At 38.2% G+C, this 19,324-nt stretch overlaps 1 protein-coding gene across 5 annotated transcripts in view; it reads left to right on the top strand.

Annotated features, from left to right (window-relative positions):
* The window catches only part of ccser2a (coiled-coil serine-rich protein 2a), a 356,049-nt gene that overhangs the window by 67,044 nt on the left and 269,681 nt on the right, over window positions 1–19,324 (top strand). For all 5 annotated transcript variants that reach the window (XM_078428296.1, XM_078428297.1, XM_078428299.1 and 2 more), the window contains exon 5: window positions 282–372. In XM_078428296.1, the coding sequence (XP_078284422.1) occupies window positions 282–372 (91 nt within the window). The remainder of the gene's footprint in view (window positions 1–281; window positions 373–19,324) is intronic.

Raw genomic sequence — 19,324 nt, 5'->3', positions numbered from 1 at the left:
TGATATTTTATTTTAGTATGTTATACTGCTGTTAGTGTCACTGTTTGGAAACCACATTAACATTACATGTAGGTTAATAGTTGAGAAATAGAATAAATACACCATTTTTGACATAAAACAAAAAAACCTGAAGGATTTTTCAGTGAAACGTGACTGTGAAAAGTGAAGATAATTTGAGCAACTTAATACTTTAATTATATCTTTTCTGCCTGATTAAATGGGAAAGTAGCCCTTTGTGCAAATTTCTAAGACATTTTGTTTACCCTTTTATCCATGTGTAGGATATTCTGAATAACCTGGAGTCAGGTGATCTGGATGAAGATGACCTCATGTTAGATGTTGATCTGCCTGAGGATGCCCCCTGCAAAATGGGTAAGTGAAGCTTTTCTCCTCAATTTCGACAGAACTCATTAGTGCTTTGTCCAAAGAAATGGTATTTATTTTCAGCACATTTCACTGAAAATAATGCATGTAAATGCCATTACGGCCTTGTGTGACATTTGTTGCCTTTCAATGCAAGAATTCCCACTTTTCCTGACACTGTGTCTTTGTGATATCAACATTTTAAGCAATACAAAAATGCATTTATTTGTAAAAAAAGAGCAAAGTACAGTTGTAGTACATCAGGGCCCATACTTGAGATCACTTTAAGCAGCCAATTACAAATGGTGAGGTATTCACAGTGAAGACTAAGAGATATCTAAATAAAGTATTCTCATTTATACAGCAGTGATAGATTTTTATTATTTATTGAAGCACTCTCAATGCTGAACATAACAGAAGTCATTTCACTAGCCTTATCCATAATTCATTCAATTTTTTAAATGTTTTTGTTCAATATTTAATGCAAGCTAAAATGAGTACATATTACAAGGATATATACTTCAGACCTAATTTGTTTAAAAGAATTTAGAGCACTTTGCATAAATAGACCTTGTTCCTCGATGATCTGGAATTCGTTTATTTCATATATGGATAACCTAGTGCATGTTTCCATCTGCTTGATCTAAACTATTTTGCACTGAACGTAGTAATTATGAATGCCTCTGGCCTGCGCTAACATTTTAATTAAAATCATGCATTGTCATTGATCAATTGTCTTATTTGCTTAGTGTTTAAAAATCAATTGATCTTCTTGAAAGTTTTCAAGAACTAAGCAACTACGGTTGCAAATTCTTGAATCTTGAAAGATCGCAACTAATGCCTCGACAATCTCTACAGCTACCTCTTTCAGAACCCTGGGGTGTAGTCCAACTGGTCCATGTGACTTATCCACCTTTAGATCTTTCCGCTTCCCAAGCACTTTCTCCTTAGTATTAGCGATTGTACTCACTTCTGCCCATCCCGATTCTCTTGAGTATCTGGCATGTTGCTGGTATCTTCCAATGTGAAGATTGACGCGAAACAATTATTCAGTTCATCCGCCATTTCTTTGTTCCCCATTACTATTTCTCCAGCATCATTTTTCAGTGGAACCAATGTCCACTCTTGCCTCTTTTTTACTCTTTATATATCTGAAAAAAACCCTTTATATTATTGGCTAGCTTCATATTTTATCTTTCTTCTCATTATTGTTTTTTTAGTGGTCTTCTGATGGATTTTGAAAGCTTCCCAATCCTCTAGCTTCCCGCTAATCTTTGCCACATTATATGCCTGTTTTTTTGTTGTTTTATACTGCCTTAGATTTCCTTTGTCAGCCACGGCCCCAGCATTCTCCCCTTAAGTGTGATGATGAACAGCATTTCTAATTAGAAGAGTCTGCTGCTTTGCCATTGGGAGGCACTGTCTGTCTAAAAATACTGTATCATTTGCTGCACATCTTTATTCTATGGTCCATCTAATTCTTGAAAATGGAATAAACTGGAAACAAAATTAAACCTTTGGTTAGATTCCTTTAAAAGATTAGGAATAGAAATGCCACCTGATTACCTCTGTGTTGTCATTATATATTTTTATTTATGTATTCTTTGACACATTTTTCAAACATGTATTTGGTGTGTATTTTTTTAATGAAACCTTGCAAAACGGAGAGACCAATCGTCTGATGGATGTAATGCCTGTAAGGCTGTAAAGGTTTATTGGTTATTGTTCTGGGAAAAAACTAGTCTGAAAATTTACAAGGGTTGGTGTAAACAAACATCCCTGCATTAGTATTTCAATCTTATCCTTTACCTTTTTAGTTCAGATTATTTTCAACAGGTTTCACAAGGTAGCTCATTCTCATTCTGACCTCATTCTCTTGCACAAGGAGATAAACTTAGAAACTTGCCCTAAGAAAAGATGAGTGGCAAAACATACCTTGGAGAATTCCTTTTGTGAAATCATATAAAAGGTTTTAAAAAAGGCTAATATCTGATGTAGGTAGGTTACATGAGAGTATTCCGAGGGATAATATACATATGTATTTGGATAGAAGGGAGGACTGATTAGGGATAGTCAGCAAGGCTTTGTACATGGGAGATTGTGTCTTACAAATCTGAGTTTTTTTGAAAAAGTAACCAAAAAGTTGATGAGAGCAAAGCTATAGCTATAGATGTTGCCTATATGGACTCCAGCAAGGCATTTGATAAGATTCCACAAGGTAAGCATGGTATTGCTTATCAAGTGCCTATCTATCTCTGTCCTTTCAAACTTGTCTTTGAAATATTTGTACAGTCGATCCTTTATTCTGCCCTGCTTCTATTCTCCATGCAAGTTGTTTGGGGATGTGGCATTTGATAACATTTCAGGTCCAACTAGAATGGGGTTTCAACAGCATTTCCACTGTCATTGTGTTTGCCCTTCGAAGGGTCTGAGCTTTGTTTTACAGTTCTGCCCACAAATGTTCATTATTAAACGAAGGGAGTAAATGTAAAAATGCATGATTTGTTACAAAAACAAACTGTTGGATGAATTGTCAAGCAAAGGGATTTATTATATATCTCAGCTATTTTTACTTATCTTTGATCTCAGTAAAGACCAAGACAAAGAGGCAAATAAATATTTCTTCTTCGACCTGCCTCATGGTGAAAATCATGTCTGTTATGCCCCAACTTGGTCTTAAATTACATGGCACAATGTTTGGCCCAATGTTTTACTGAATTATAACCACAGGAAATCATAGCTGAAAAGAATTTTGGGTTCGCTATTATGTTAACCAGCAATCATAGAGTCACATAACTACATAGCATGGAAATAGGCTCTTCAGCCCACTCGTTCATGCCATCAAATTTGGTTAACCGAGCTAGTCCCACTTGCGTATGCCTGGTCCACATCCCCCCCAAACCCTTCTTTTCCATGTTGCTGTCCAAGTCTCTTTTAAATGTTGTAATTGTACCTGCCGCTACTTCTGACATCTTGCTTCATAACAACCCTGCTCTCAACGTCAGTAAAACCAAGGAACTGATTGTTGACTTTAGAAGAGGAAGAGAGTGGTGGAGAGAGTCAACGACTTCAGGTTCCTGAGCATGCATATTGAAGGTCTGTCTTGAACCCAGCATATTGATGCAATCATAAAGCAAATCCATCAATGCCTCTACTTCCTTAGAAGATTGAGAAGATTTGGTATGTTGATGAATACTCTCTCGAACTTCTACAGGTGGATGGTAGAGAACATATTGACTGGTTGTATCACAGCCTGGTTCGGCAACTCGAACGCCTAGGGTCGACGGAGATTACCAAAAGTAGAGAACACTGCCCGATCCATCACGAGTGCTGATCTCCCCACCGTGATAGGGACCTATAGGAGGCGCTGTCTCTAAAAATCAGCCAGCATCATCAAGGACCCACACCACCCTGGCTAAGCTCTCATTTCACTCCTGCCATTGGGAAGAAGGAAGAGGAGTCTAAAAATGGTACCGACAATTTCAGAACAGTTTCTTCCTAACAACCATCAGGCTATTTAACACTACGAACTCCAACTAAAGTCAGAACTATGAACTGACTTGGTTGCCCTGGGAACCTGAGGCTTTATTTTTATTTTTGTACTTCTTTTGGTTTTTGATTTATAGAATATTTTTTGTTTATTATATTATCTATTGAGTACAGTGTTTACAATCCTCTTGTGCTACTTCAAATAAGAATTACATTGTTGTGTTTTGGCACGTTTGATAATAAAACAATCTTGACTCGTGACTCTTGAAGTGAATCTGCATTTATAATCAAAGTGATAATACAACCTAGAATCTTTCTGGGAAAGTATTGCCTCTGATATTTTTAGGAGAGAAAATTCAATTATATTTTGTGGAGGAAATAAAAAATAAAGGAGTTAAGAAGTTCAAGGGGAGCAGGAATAAATATATTTTCCAAAACATTGTGGTGTTTTATGAACATGAAAGTTTTATGAACATTGGCTAAGAGCTGTGAAAAATGTAGTTTGCAATATGAAAATTCTGAACCATGACTCAGAAGATAATTGTTTTAATGTAATTCTGACGGTGAATTATTTTGGAATACCATCTACATAATCAATCTATTTCTTAAAATTTTGGTTGCTTACAATTTTTATTTATGATGTTGAATGCCCTGATTCTTTGCCATGTGAAGTCAATGGCAGTAGGTCGTCGTTGAAAAAATTCTGACTTAAATATCATAATTGCAAGCTCTTTTTATCAATGCTATAACTGCACAAGATTCGCTTGACAGAAAAAAATATCTTCGATTGCATTTGAAATAGAGCCGAGTTTCCAAATTATATTCAATATTAAAAATAATTATTCTTATTCCATTGTTATTTCCAATTACCAATTATAGGAAAAAAACTGAATTGGATCATTTAGTGTGCAGATGAAAATGTGCATTTAAGTAAGTAATTAACATCAGAATACAGGGTTTACAAAATTAAATCTGATATTTGGAATAGGATTAAGTTATTTGCCTCCGAGTGTACTGAAACGAAAAGATTAAGCTCTCTGAACAAAAGTAAACTAGATGGTGATCTGGCCCACTTAGATGTGGACTGAACAGATTGTTCTTTCTTGGTAGGTAATGGTGTGGGCGAACAAAAGAATATGTATTATGGAAGAGAATTAATAATGAAAGACAGTGAAAAGTGTATAATTTTGTAAATCCTGGGTGAAATGGAAGAGTGAATAATGGAGAACTAATCAAGATCTTCAAGAGATTAGTTTTCAGTGCACAAGGACATTTTATGAAAACTCAAGAATGCAGATGCTGGAATCTTGAGTAAAAGACAAAGTGGTGGTCGGACAGCAATCTGCTGAAGGGTCCGATCTGAAATATTGGTGTATATTTCTTTCTATAGATGCTGCCTGACCCTCTGAGATCTTCCATCAGTTTATTTTTTTGGGGTATTGTAACATACAACTGATGACATTCAAAGAGTGCACACTGTGAAGATATGGCAGATTCAACTGGCTGAAATCAAGATTTGGTCTAAAGCAAACATATCTTTGTTGAAAAATGTGGGCCGTTTTCTCACATCAGCACAGTAATAATGATGAACACAGATATTATATAGGAGTTTAACAATGAGGGAAAGTGCTACCTTGATGTTGTCTTTGTTATTTTCCATTGACTGACATCAGATGTCATGTGATGTACTCTGAATGTGCCAGAATAGAGACGGGACTATTTTTTGGGGCATTTACTATCAGGATTGCAGAGGCTGAATGATGACAAAGCGCAAAATACAATAGCAGTGTTTCAGATTAAGTCAGGTGGAAGTAGAACTCTAAAACGAGTGGATGAAATGGATAGATTGACGTTGTGAAGAGCAGATCATGCTAAGATATCTCAAGGTTGCTGTAATCATGACATTCAAAACTCAGCAAGCCAAGCAGTGTCTCTGGAAAGAGAAACCATCAATATTTTGGTTCTGCGACCCTTGTAATGATGTCTTTGAACAGATGCGCTGTAACGGCCTTATCCCATTTAAATTCTTGTCACAATCAATTGTTGCCACAATATTATTCCATATTTTAAAAAAGGTCACTTTAAAATTTGACAGCTTTTTAGTGCCATTGTACCTGTGCTTTTCCATTCAGTGTTGCCAACTGTCATGTGTAAATACAGCCTTCTGACACATTGTATGGAATCCCAGCATTGAACCAAATAATTTTGATTTGTGTCGGCATAAATGTTTGTACTATCCACATGAGTTCTCTCACTTTGATTACTTCTGCACATCCTGGTTCTTTTCCTTTGTCCTCATCATGCCTCCATTTAAAGGTATTTATTTTTTCTACTTCACACAATTTTCATATCAGTGAATTCCACATTATCTCTTCTCTTTGCGTAAATAAAAGTTATGAAATTATTATGTTTGTTCAAATACATTTTCATGGCCCCTGTTTTGGATTTGGTAACATGTAAAAGCAATTTCTCCACTTTGTGAAGGGAAAGGATATATTTCAAAGCATGCAGAATATATGCCATTTTGCTGGATCATGTATAGTGTTAGTGTGAACTGCAGCTCAAAATTGCTTTCTTGTTAGATGATGCTGAAAATGTGACCACTGTGTGGAAAAATAAATATGAGCCTTTTCTTGAACTTAAGTACCATCACGATAATTATATGATGCATGATGACATTAAATATATTTTGTTGATGGACAAAACAGTGTACTGGGAAGAAATAATATTTTAATCTACAGGTGATAATTAAAAGACAGATGAGTGATTAAAGATTTTTCAATCCCCCAATGGATGACAGATTCTTTTTTGATGGTGGTGCTCCAGGGAAATGCTGATGGTACAAGGTGATTTCCTAAATGTCCCATCGGTACACTGGAATGGTAATATTCAATCTGATTTTGTTGCCACTCGTATTTAAATAAATGTTTTTTTGTAGGTTGTTACCTGCTGGCAAAGCTTCTCTTCCTGAGTGGAGAAATAAAGAATAGACTTTAAAAAGATAATTCCTGTACAGATTAAATGTTTGAATTGACATTGAATGAAAATAAAATTGAGGTTCAAAATGTCCTTTAAGAAAAATGTTTCTAATTTGGAGATTTTTTCCAGCCATTTGATTCAAAATTACCCATGGCATTCCACATTTTATTTTTAAAATCTGAATTTAATTCAAATTGTTTTTATGTCTGTGTAAACCCTATCATTAAAAGATAAGCCTTTATCCTGGGATATAGAATAAATAAAATTTGAGATAATTAAATTTGAGTTAATTAAAATGGAAGTCACCCTATTTGGATATCTTGCTGAGAGATGTAGGTGTAATGTGGAGGATTGCAAAGGTTTAATAAAAAAGGAAAAATCTTGAAGCATAACCAAGGTGAGGAAGCATTTTGAAATAATCCGGAACAGAGATAGAAACAAAATGCTGGTGTAACTCAGTGGATCAGGCAGCATCTCTGGAGAAAATGGATAGGCGACTTTTTGGGTCAGGACCCTTCTTCGGACTGATTGTAGTGAGGGGTAGATGGGGGTGGAATCTGGAAGCGAGAAAAATACAGGACAAATCGCAGCCGGCAACATAAGACCTCAGCCACGGTGGGTTCGTGATAGGCCGGTTGTTGGCTGGAGATGGTGTGAGCCCAAGAGAGATATATCATTGCGAATTGTGGAATTGTTTAAAGGACTTTTAGTGGAGGAAGGAGGAGAAGAGGGAGGGAAGGGGAGGGAGATGTTAGCAGAATTAATAGTTACATAATAATAATATTTAATAGAATTAATTGAGAATAGTCTCTGAGCAAGCATGAATTAATAAAGAGTTAATGCAGATTTGTTAAGTGCAAATCATTCTTGATTGATAATTGAATTTGTTGACGGGATTAACAAAGAGGCCAGTAGCATTGACTATGCATGTAATGTTTCAGTTGTTTTAAGAGTGATGTTATTTCTCATCTGATAACGAGTACTGCACAGTTTAAGATTTTTAATACAAATTATACATTGCCAGAGGTAGGCTAATATAGCCTTTTAGATGAGATGCATGTGCATTGCGTAATATTGCACTTTTTTTTCAGGAGCTGTGTGCATTGCCTTCTCTTACAGATATTTTCCATTCAGTGACTACATTGAAAAACATGATCACTTGCAGGAGGATGTTTTCTTATTTCCTCCTCGTGTTCATTCAGTGTAAGGTGCTATTTTGACTGGAGTTGATGAACAAGCTCAAGCCGTAGCTTCTCTGAACCTCTAATCCAGTGCCTCCTAGTTCAAATGGCAGCAATATAGCATTCTCTCTTAAAAATAATGAGCATTAACATTTGTTTTTTTAATTTTCAAGAAAAAAATCGTCATGTACTATCACCTATAACGCTCTGATGATACATGGCATGGATTTATGAATCAAGTAATGAACCATTCAATCATTTTTGGATTCAGTGGTGATTGAAGTATTGATCTGTTGTCCGGATTGCCTGTAGTCCTCATTTACTTTAATTGTGGCAGCTTGGGATATTGGATATATTCTTTTGAAATTAACTTTTCATATTTAAAATTGTTAGATTTATACGTCGATAATGTACAGGCCATCCATAGGTTACATCAGGGTTCTATTCCCGGGAACTGTTCACAGCCCAAATATTACGCAAGTTGGAAATGCGGCTGCCTAGCAATATATTTAGACAAAATTATAGGCCAACCAAGGGCAATGTGTAGTTAAACCAAGGTATTTAACTCATCCATTCAGATTTCTCAGCAAACTGCAATGATATTGCCGTGAACCAAGTTCCCACATGGCAGAAGATGCTTACAGTCCTGCAGCAGCAGGAAATCCTCCCTGCTGATCTCCCAAATGCTCAAATGCATGTATGGGCTTTCCATAAGTTTGGCGTTTGTAACCTGGGAAGGATATATATATAGATATATATATATATATATATGGTATTTTGTTTGTTCACTGTTCAATGCATCCCAGGTTAGTTATCACTGTTTCCTGAAATTTATTTTTGAAAATGCCAATGGTAAGCTAACTGCATTACCCTAAAAGAGGGATACTTTGTGTAAAGATTTGTATTCTTAGTGTGAAATAAGCATAATTAGATATGTCAATATTGGGTCAAGTAAGGAGATATGAAGAAGGATGGCTAATAATAGCCAAGGACGGAGCTGTTTGGGTGACTCCAGAAATAATATGTAGAGTTGAAGTCATGCCTCTGCTGGGTGTCTTGTGGCTTTGACGGGGCAACTGGAGTTCAACTAAACACCAATAAACACACAAACCTAAGTGATGGAGGAGAGGTAATGATACAGTTAAATTTACTGTGTTAAAATTTGCAGAGATTGCAGGAGATACCATATGGAACAAAGCCAGAAGAATTTCACAGAATAAACATGTAGCTTCACTTTGGCATCAAGTCAAGTCAATTTTATTTGTCACACACACATACACGATGTGCAGTGAAATGAAAGTGGCAATGCCTGCGGATTGTGCACAAAAAAGAATTACAGTTACAACATATAAATAAAGTTAATAAGTTACTATAGTGTAGACAAAAATTTAGTCTCTGGGGTTATAAAAGTTGACAGTCCTGATGGCCTGTGGGAAGAAACTCCGTCTCATCCTCTCCGTTTTTACAGCGTGACAGCGGAGGCGTTTGCCTGATCGTAGCATCTGGAACAGTCCGTTACTGGGGTGGCAGGGGTCCCTCATGATCTTGCTTGCTCTGGATCTGCACCTCCTGATGTATAGGTCCTGCAGGGGGACGAGTGTAGTTCCCATGGTGCGTTCTGCCGAACGCACTACTCTCTGCAGGGCCATCCTGTCCTGGGCAGAGCTGTTCCCAAACCAGACTGTAATGTTGCCGGACAGGATGCTCTCTACAGCCCCAGAGTAGAAGCAATGAAGGATCCTCAGAGACACTCTGAATTTCCTCAGTTGTCTAAGGTGGTAAAGGCGCTGCTTTGCCTTACCCACCAGTGCGGCAATGTGCGTTGCCCACGTCAGATCCTCTGTGATGCGGACTCCCAAGTATTTAAAACTGCTCACCCTATCCACAGTAGACCCATTTATCTCCAGTGGCATGTACGTCCTTGGATGTTTAGCCCTTCTGGTGTCCACAATCAGCTCCTTCGTTTTAGTGACATTCAAGAGGAGGCTATTGTCCTGACACCAGAATGCCAGATCAGCCACCTCCTCCCGGTAGGCCTTCTCATCGTTGTTGGAGATCCGGCCCACCACCACAGTGTCATCAGCAAACATCAGCAAACTTGATGATGGAGTTTGAGCTGAACCTGGCCCCACAGTCATGTGTGTACAGGGAGTACAGTAGGGGGCTAAGGACGCAGCCCTGGGGGGATCCTATGTTCAGGGTGAGGGAGCTAGATGTGTGTTCCCCTATCCTGACCACTTGGGGCCTGGCGGTGAGAAAGTCCAGGACCCAGGCACACAGAGGGGTGCTAAGCCCTAGTCCCAGCAGCTTCTCAACCAGTCTGCTGGGGACTATTGTGTTGAATGCTGAACTAAAGTCAATGAACAGCCATAGCCCCCCTGGTTGTCCAGATGAGATAGAGCGGTGTGTAGAACCTGGGAGACCGCATCATCCGTGGACCTGTTCGGACGGTATGCGAACTGTAGTGGGTCCATGTTGCGAGGAAGGAGGGCGCAGATGTGCTTCTTGACTAGCCTCTCAAAGCATTTCATGACAACCGAGGTGAGGGCCACCGGTCGGTAGTCATTTAAACACGCTGGAGAGGCATTCTTTGGCACTGGTACAATGATGGATCTTTTGAAGCATGCAGGGACCACGGACTTGGCCAAGGAGAGGTTGAATATTGTGGTGAGCACTGGAGCAAGCTGAGTAGCGCAAGACTTTAGCACTCGCCCAGATATACCATCTGTGCCTCCAGCTTTCCTCGTGTTCACACGCGTCAGAGCCCACCTCACCTCATGCTCGGACACCGAGAATGTGTGCACATCCCCGGCGGTGGATCCCCCTCCAGCCTCGCTAGCCAGCGCCCCTTCGGTGCTGTTTTTAGATGGCGAGCTGGTGGTGTTAGGCATAGAAGGTTCCCTGTCCTAACACTGGAGCTGTGTGGGTAAACCCCCTTCTGCAATGTGCGAGTTTCCTCAGCTGTTGATAACCTATGTGAATGTTATGTAGAATATATAAATCCAAATAGGATTTATAGATATTGTGTTGATGGTGTAGTGCTTTTATCTGGCTCCATCACTCATGCAGTAACCATATGACATTCCCATTTTAACAATTTTTAAACAAAGGACGCAAATAGCTCACAAATAATATAAATCTTTCATAAACTGTTTTTGAATAGCTTTCAAAGCTTTACACCATGTAAATTAAAGTGGAAACTGCCACACAATACTGAACATTAATAAAGCTTCCCCACTGAATCTAATGAAAGCTTTACCTTTGCGACATTGATTTTTTAAAATCACCTTCTTTAACTTTTCTTCACTCTGACAACTTGAATGATTTCTCTTGTTTAGAATTCCATTTAGAGGGTATATATTGTTTAACCGTGCAAAAAAGTTCAATTGCTTTCTAGTATATTAAGTAAAATATGAACGCCATCACATGATGAGTATTCCTTGATAATACCATGATATAAAAAACACTGGGTTTGGAGTAATATAAACATTACAAGGATAGGATTGATTGTTTCAGCAATACAGGATTGTGTTGATTGGGAATAAATGAATGAATGAATGTTTATGAATGAATGAATGAATAAGTTTATTGCCCAAGTATGTGCATATACAAGGAATGTGCCTTGGTGCTCTGCTGACAAATGACAACACAAACATACAGTTAACAATTTAAGAACAAATATAGACTTTAATGTAGTGTTTTTCTCCACAAGAAGTTAACTGGCTTCCACTTCTGTATTGTCACTTTAATAGTATTGAATATATGTCAGCTTTTGTGACCAAAGTTTAACACAAATAATCCACATTTCAAGTAATGGGAACAGAAGGAATAGAAAGGAAGTGCAGTTCAATATGTGCCTAAGCAGCTGGTGCAGGAGAGAGGGTTTTAGATAGATGGATGATTGTGTTCTCTTCTGGGCAGGTAGAACCATTACTAGAGAGACGGGTTGCACTTGAACTGGAAGAGAACCAATATCCTTGCAGGGGGTTTGCTGGTGCTGCATGGGAGGGTTTAAGCTGGAGTGAAAGGTGGATGGGAACCAGAGTAGCAGGCTATCAAGTAGAGGGATTGACGGGATGTTAGAGGTTAAGACAATTAAGTTTGGAAGGAAGGATGGGCAGGGACCACGTGGTGAGACTGATGGGCTAAATTGGGCGGCAAGGCAGCGCAGCGGTAGAGTTGCTACCTTACAAGTGTATATTGCGCCAGAGATGGAGGCTTAACATTACTAATCAGGTAGCATTTCATCACTGAACGTAGAGGGGGAATACTGGAGGGTTGAACTACTGACGCAATATGGATAGAGCTCTAGAGTAAGAAAGGTGCAATTACTCTGTTGGGATTCTACTCTCGGCCTACCAAAAGGCAGTGGGTAATGGAGGAACAGATATTATAGATGGATTATGAAAAGCATGCAATCAGTGAAACATAGTATAAATTAGTGCATAAGGAAAAGAAAGTGCAGAATATAGTGTTACCACTACAGAGAAAGTGCAGCTAAAAAGTGCAACGGGCCCAAGGAGGTAGATTGGATGATTGGGAATACATCCATAGCATGAGGGAGGTCTGTTCAAGAGTATGATAACAGCAGGAAAGAAATTCCTCTTGCATCTGGTTGCACATGCCTTCAGGTTTTTGTATTATTTACCGAATGGGAGAGAGAGAAGAGGGAGAATAACCAGGGTATAAGTGGTCCTTGATTATGTTTGCTGCTTTCCTGAGGCAATGTGAAATGTAGATGGGGGTCAGCTTAGGAAAGGCTGGTTTTCAATGGAATCAATGGACTTGATTCTGCATCCACTGCTCTACAATTTATTGCTGTCTTGGGCAGAGCAGTTGTCTTACGAAGCATATGGATAGTTTATTCACTTCTGGTACACTATTCAGGGCAGCATACTTCTATTGCTTGATGAATTCCCCTCAAAATTAATTGTATGAGAAATGAAGAAATACCTCTTAAATGACAATGTTCATGACCTGAAAATAATTTCTTCATATAGCTGCAGGTAAATTTCTCAGTACATTATTTTGCCATGAGCATTTGTTATTAACCACCACTTTCATCCATCATGACAATTATCGTGGTGGATTCTAAAATCTAATGCTTGAAGGCTTGAGTATAAAATTTTAACTTGTTTGTGAAGGAAGGAACTGCAAATGCTGGTTTAAACCGAAGGTAGACACAAAAAGCTGGAGTAACTCAGCGGGTCAAATAGCATCTCTGGAGAAAAGGAATAAGTGACGTTTCGGGTCAAGACCCTTCTTCAGAATGAGAGTTGGGGAAAGGGAAACGAGAGATGGAGACAATGATTTAGAGCGATATGGAACAAATGAATGAAAGATATGCAAAAAAGTAACGATAAAGGAAACAGCTGATGGTTTTTATTTGGTGATGCATGGACTACAGTTGGTCTGCTGGTTGAAAAGGAGTGAATTAAAGGAAAAAGAAGCTTTTTAATAAGAAAAACATGGTAAAGACTATCTAATTCATCTATAAACAGATTTCCAATTTAGCGCAAAGTGAGCCTAATTTACAACAACGTATATGAAAACCATGCTGTGTTCATGCAAGAACCATCTTATTATCATATGCAAATACACACTAAATCTGAACAATGATGCCTTTGTACATTACTAGATGGCTATACAGATAGCTGACAATGGCTTGAAATGTATCAATAGTCCTTTTTATTATGATGTGCTTCCTGTCTTTGTCTTTATACTATATTTGACTGTTTCCTCTGATGTAATTGGAAATTCTTTTCCAGCTGTGCTGAATGAATTGTCTGTCATTGCGGCTGTCTTTGGGATTAGAGTCAGCTCTTCTTTAGCACATCATTATCTCATCTTTTCTTCTCTCACTGTGGCATGCACAGCAGAGCGTGATAAAATAATTTCATTTTACTTGATCTGAAAACAAATGCTCTATTTAACTTACATTTTAAAATAATAGCTAATTTCCTTGTTAGCTTTCTAATTCCAACACTTTGATAGCTTACTAAATATTATGATGTCTTTTTTCCATTGTAGCAATGCATTGTGGCAAGCAGCAGTAAATGCTATCCATGCATCATGGCTGACAATTGTGAGCTCTACCATCCACACAGCTTCATGATTTAAGTACTCTGTCAAAGACATGCTGCAATAAAATGGCTGCAGAGGTGGTTGTTACAAAGGCTCATTACCCCTCTGCGCCATATTACAGCAGCTCAATCCTTCTTGTCATTCTCAAACAGGAGCAGCTAGTATTTGCTGACATGGTAATAGGCTGTCTCCAGAATGATTTAAGAAAATAGGGCTTTATCCCGAGGCAATGGTAGAAAGTATCTATCTATAATATCTCGAGGAATGCTTTATATAGGAGATTGTGCTAATTGTTGTCATTAACTGTTTAAAATATGGAACAGAGTAGCAGTGACAGGAATCTTTGAGAATGGCTAGAACCCTTTCAGTGATCAAATGCTTTGTGGCGAGAAGGCAAAAATAGCCAAATAAAATATGACAGGAATAATTACATTAAATGACGACATCGTATCATCAACAATGACCTGCCATGGTCACTCTCACACTAAACTAAATATAGTACGAGGAGAAATGTGCACAAACTACACACTGAAAGTGATGATATACTCAACAGGTGAAATAGTGTCTGTAGAAAAATAAGTAGTTGATTTTCCAGTTCACCTATCTTTATACAAAGGCACTTAGAATTAGCAAATAAAAAGCATGATATCATGTTAGTGTTTTTGTATTGTTCTGAGACCAATGTAACATTGAATTGCTATCCCTGTTCTGTATCAAGAGTGGAAAATCTAGTCGATCTGAATCTATCTAAAAGCAGTGTATATATCTGACTCGACAAGCTTCTCACTAAGTACAAGAAGCCTTTACCTTGCTGAAAGTTACAATGGGAAAAGCAGTTGTTTCAGCACATCTGGCCACTGACATTGGGAAGAACCAAGAGCCGCACAGGTCTGAGTTGGCCCACTCAAAAAAGCTTTGATCTGTTTCCTCTTGGAAGACGGCATCTGGAAGAAACAATGTGCGCAAGCATTAGATGATATTGGCCAAGGGCAGATTTCCCGAACTAAGAGGTGAACAAGATTTTAATTGATTGTATCTTGCATGAACAGAATCATATCTTAAAGTCGAGATCTGTTGCCAGGTTCCTTTTCTTTATTTTCATTTTAATGGCCTTGTTAGTAAAGTTACTGCAATTGCTGAAAACTTCCACCATTTGACATATGCATATGCATAACCAAGTGAAATGTTCCTGGCTTCAAAAAAAAAGGGCCAGTGATCAGGAAGGTGCTGGATTCCTTGTCTCAAAAAACATATTTCTACAAAAGGTTTCATGCAAGGTTTCAGTTTATTAAACCTCACACCTACCTGTCTATAGCCAACAGGCAACCTTTCAGGGAGCCTCCTGACAAAAGATGCAACAAATCATCTGTTTCCGGCCCCGATTTGTCCTGTTTTTTTCTTCCTTTTTCATTTTTTTCCACCACTCTCCTGCCCACAGTCAGTTTGAAGAAGGATCAAGACCTGAAATGTCACCTACCTATTTTCTCCAGAGATGCTGCCTGACCTGCTAAATTGCTCCAGCAATTTGTGTCAATCTTTGGGATAAACCAGCTTCTACAGTTCATTTTTATTACTTGTTTGTTTAATATCTGGTGTTCAAACTTGACACCAAGAATATGCAATTAGCCTATTCCATGAAATAAATGCAGCTAACCATTATAGGGCTATTTCTCATTTTGCCATGTTAATGGGGAGATTTTCAGATAACATTTGCAGATATTGTTCTACAAGATATTTTGCGTGAGTGCAATAGTTATTTTTAAGTTTGGAGAACATTAGTTGGATTCACAGTTAACAGTTATTTATAATTGTCTCTGTACAGCAAGAAATAATAGTATTAGCTGCAAACAATTGAGTCTCAGATCAACAATTGCATCATGTTAAGGGAGGACTTCCAATTCACATTCCTACTTATAATTGTAAAAAAAATTTTTAAGCATTCAAGGCAATATAATCCAAATGAAGCAAACCAAAACCGCTGTTTCATTAATAGTTTAAAAAAATAATTTGTACTTATTGTCTGAGCTGCAGGCAGCAAAAGGTAGAATTTCAAAAATTAAAATGAAACTGAAGACCAATTGAAGAACCATCAGGCCTTGCCTAAGGTAACATTAGCAGTTTATTGCAATGCATTTGCCATATATTTTTGTGGACATTGCAATGAGAGCACAGATAACTGAACATGCCCATTGGAAATTCCTTTTTCTGATGTTTATCTTAATAAACGATTATTTTTTGTTCCAGCATAGAGGAATTTATGTTGCGAATTGTATATTTGTTTTACTGATGTGAGATTAATTTCAGAATTTATGGACTTAAAGATTGTTGTGAAGAATATGGACTCATGTCTGAACAGATAAAATTATGTCTTTAAAATATAACATAGAATCATTTAATGAAATGCTTTTTTGTCGAATTCTAAAAATAACCAAATTGAAACTTTGCAAATGCTGTCATACCTTTAATTGTTAATGAATGATGGAAAATTAAGATCATAAAAAGTAATTTCCGGAAGCCTAACTGGACCTTATTGAAACATTTTAGCAATTCCATACAAGTTTAGAGATCTGGATTTGGAATTATGCTTGCTGCAAAACAGCCATTGCTCTGATTTTCTGTTGTTGTACATTATGGTACAACTCTACAATACAATAATATTTATACTATAGTATATTGTAGTACACTACTGAACAATACTACACTATTTTACTGTAGTTTGGAAAATAGTGGGGTGACCTCAATTTTTGAGAGATGCTGTAGAAATATAATTCTGTTTTATGAAATATATAGAGAGAATCAGTACCTCATTCCTGGTTTTTCCCCATATCCCATGATTCCTTTAGCCCTAAGAGCTAAGAGTGCAGTGCTGGCTCGAAGGGCCAAATGGCCTCCTGCACCTATTTTCTATGTAAATCAAACTCCTTCTTGAAAACATCCAGTGAATTGGCCTCCACTGCCTTCTGTGGCAGAATTCCACAGATTCACAACTCTCTGGGTGAAAAGATTTTTCCTCATCTCAGTACTAAATGGCCTACCCCTTATTCTTAAACTGTGACCCCTGGTTCTGGACTCCCCCAACATCGGGAACATTTTTCCTGCATCTAGCCTGTCCAATCCTTTAAGAATTTTATATGTTTCTGTAAGATCTCCTCTTATCCTTCTAAATTCCAGTGAATACAAGCTCAGTCGACCCATTCTTTCATTGTATGTCAGTCCTGCCATCCCGGGAATTAACCTGGTGAACCTACGCTGCACTCCCTCAATAGCAATAATGTCCTTCCTCAAATTAGGAGACCAAAATTGCACACAATACTCCAGGTGTGGTCTCACCAAGGCCCTGTACAACTGCAATAGGACCTCCTTGCTCCTAAACTCAAATCCTCTCGCAATGAAGGCCAACATGCCATTAGCTTTCATCACTGCCTGCTATACCTGCTTGCTTAATTTCAGTGACTGATGTACAAGCACACCCAGGTCTCTTTGCACCTCCCCTTTTCCTAATTGGACACCATTCAGATAATTTGCCTTCCTGTTCCTGCTACCAAAGTGAATAACCTCACATTTATCCACATTATACTTCATCTGCCATGCATCTGCCCACTCACCCAACCTATCCAAGTCACCCTGTAGCTTCATAGCATCTTCCTTGCAGCTCACAATGCCACCCAGCTTTGTGTCATCTGCAAACTTTGAGATGTCACATTTAGTTCCCTTGTCTAAATCGTTAATATATATTGTAAATAACTTGGGTCCCAGCACTGGTAGCCTTGCAGCACCCCTCTAGTCACTGCCTGCTATTCTGAAAAGGACCCGTTAATTCCTACTCTTTGCTTCCTGTCTGCCAACCAGTTCTCTGTCCATGTCAATACCCTATCCCCAATACCATGTGCTCTAATTTTGCACACTAATCTCTTGTGTGGGACCTTGTCAAAGGCTTTTTGAAAGTCCAGATACACCACATCCACTGGCTCTCCCTTATCCATTCTACTTGTTACATCCTCAAAAAATTCCAGAAGATTGGTCAAGCATGATTTCCCCTTCATAAACCCATGCTGACATTGACTGATCCTGTCACTGCTTTCATAACATAACATCAGAAATTGTATTACTTTACTATGATGTACAATTCATTTCATGAGACATGCACAAATTATTTGCATCTAATATAGAAATATTAGCCCAACTTGTACATGCCAACCAAGATGCCCCATCTAACGGTGTCCTATTTGCCTACATTTGTCCCATAAACCTTTCCAAACCATGTACCTGTCCACGTATCCATTAAATACTGTTATAGTATTTGCCACAATTACCACGTCTGGTAACTTGTTCCATATACCCACCACTCTCTGAGTGAAAGACTTGCTCCTCAGGTTTATATTACATCTTGAACTTCTCATCTTAAACCTATTCCCTCTTGTTTTTAATTTGCCTCCCCTGGGTAAACGATTCCTCAGCCTCTTGCGCTCCATGGAATAAAGACCAAGCCTGCCCATTCTCTCCTTATAGCTCAGCCCCTCAACTCCTGGCGATACCCTTGTAGATTTTCTCTGCACTTATTGCAACCTAGTGACATTCTTACTATAGCACAGTGACCAAAACTGAACGCAATACTCAACATCGCCGATTCATGAGTCACATAGTTTCCTGTCTTGTCACAACTCTCCAGTCACAAAAACACCCTTCGACCGCCACTCTCTGCTTCGTTCATGAAGCTAGTTCTGTACTCAGTTTCTAGCTCTACCACAATGAATTCTTCTTGATAGAGGACTGAATAGGGAAGAGAATCACAATGACACTTTTCAATTTTCATATTATCCTGTTCTTTGCAGTCATATCATCCAGTTCTTTAAGAATAGCTTCCTCTATGCGCGATGAATTGGCAGTAGCCAGCTGCCAAACCATAGGACAGGAACTGAAGGGAGTTTGAAAATGAATGTCCAATTAATTGCTTGTCTGATTCTGTTTGAGCTGCAAATGTACTGTTTTAACAGAAGTGATTTGTTAGCAGAGAATAAGTGAATTGAATATCTTGGTTTTGCTTCATTTTTACTTCATATGGAAGCACATTATTTGAACCAGGTACTCATTCTTAAAACGGTGTGAAACTTTTGTCGAACTACATTAATCTGCATTGTCAATTTTTGGTGCTTTTGGAGATATGATACTTGTATAATTCACTGTTAGACTTGTCACAAAGACATTTGTCAGCTGCTTTGTTCTGAACA

The sequence above is a fragment of the Rhinoraja longicauda genome, chromosome 35 (assembly GCF_053455715.1).
Source record: "Rhinoraja longicauda isolate Sanriku21f chromosome 35, sRhiLon1.1, whole genome shotgun sequence".
NCBI lineage: Eukaryota > Metazoa > Chordata > Chondrichthyes > Rajiformes > Arhynchobatidae > Rhinoraja > Rhinoraja longicauda.
The sequence above is the reverse complement of the archived record's forward strand: the minus strand, read 5'-3'. Positions and strand labels throughout refer to the sequence as shown.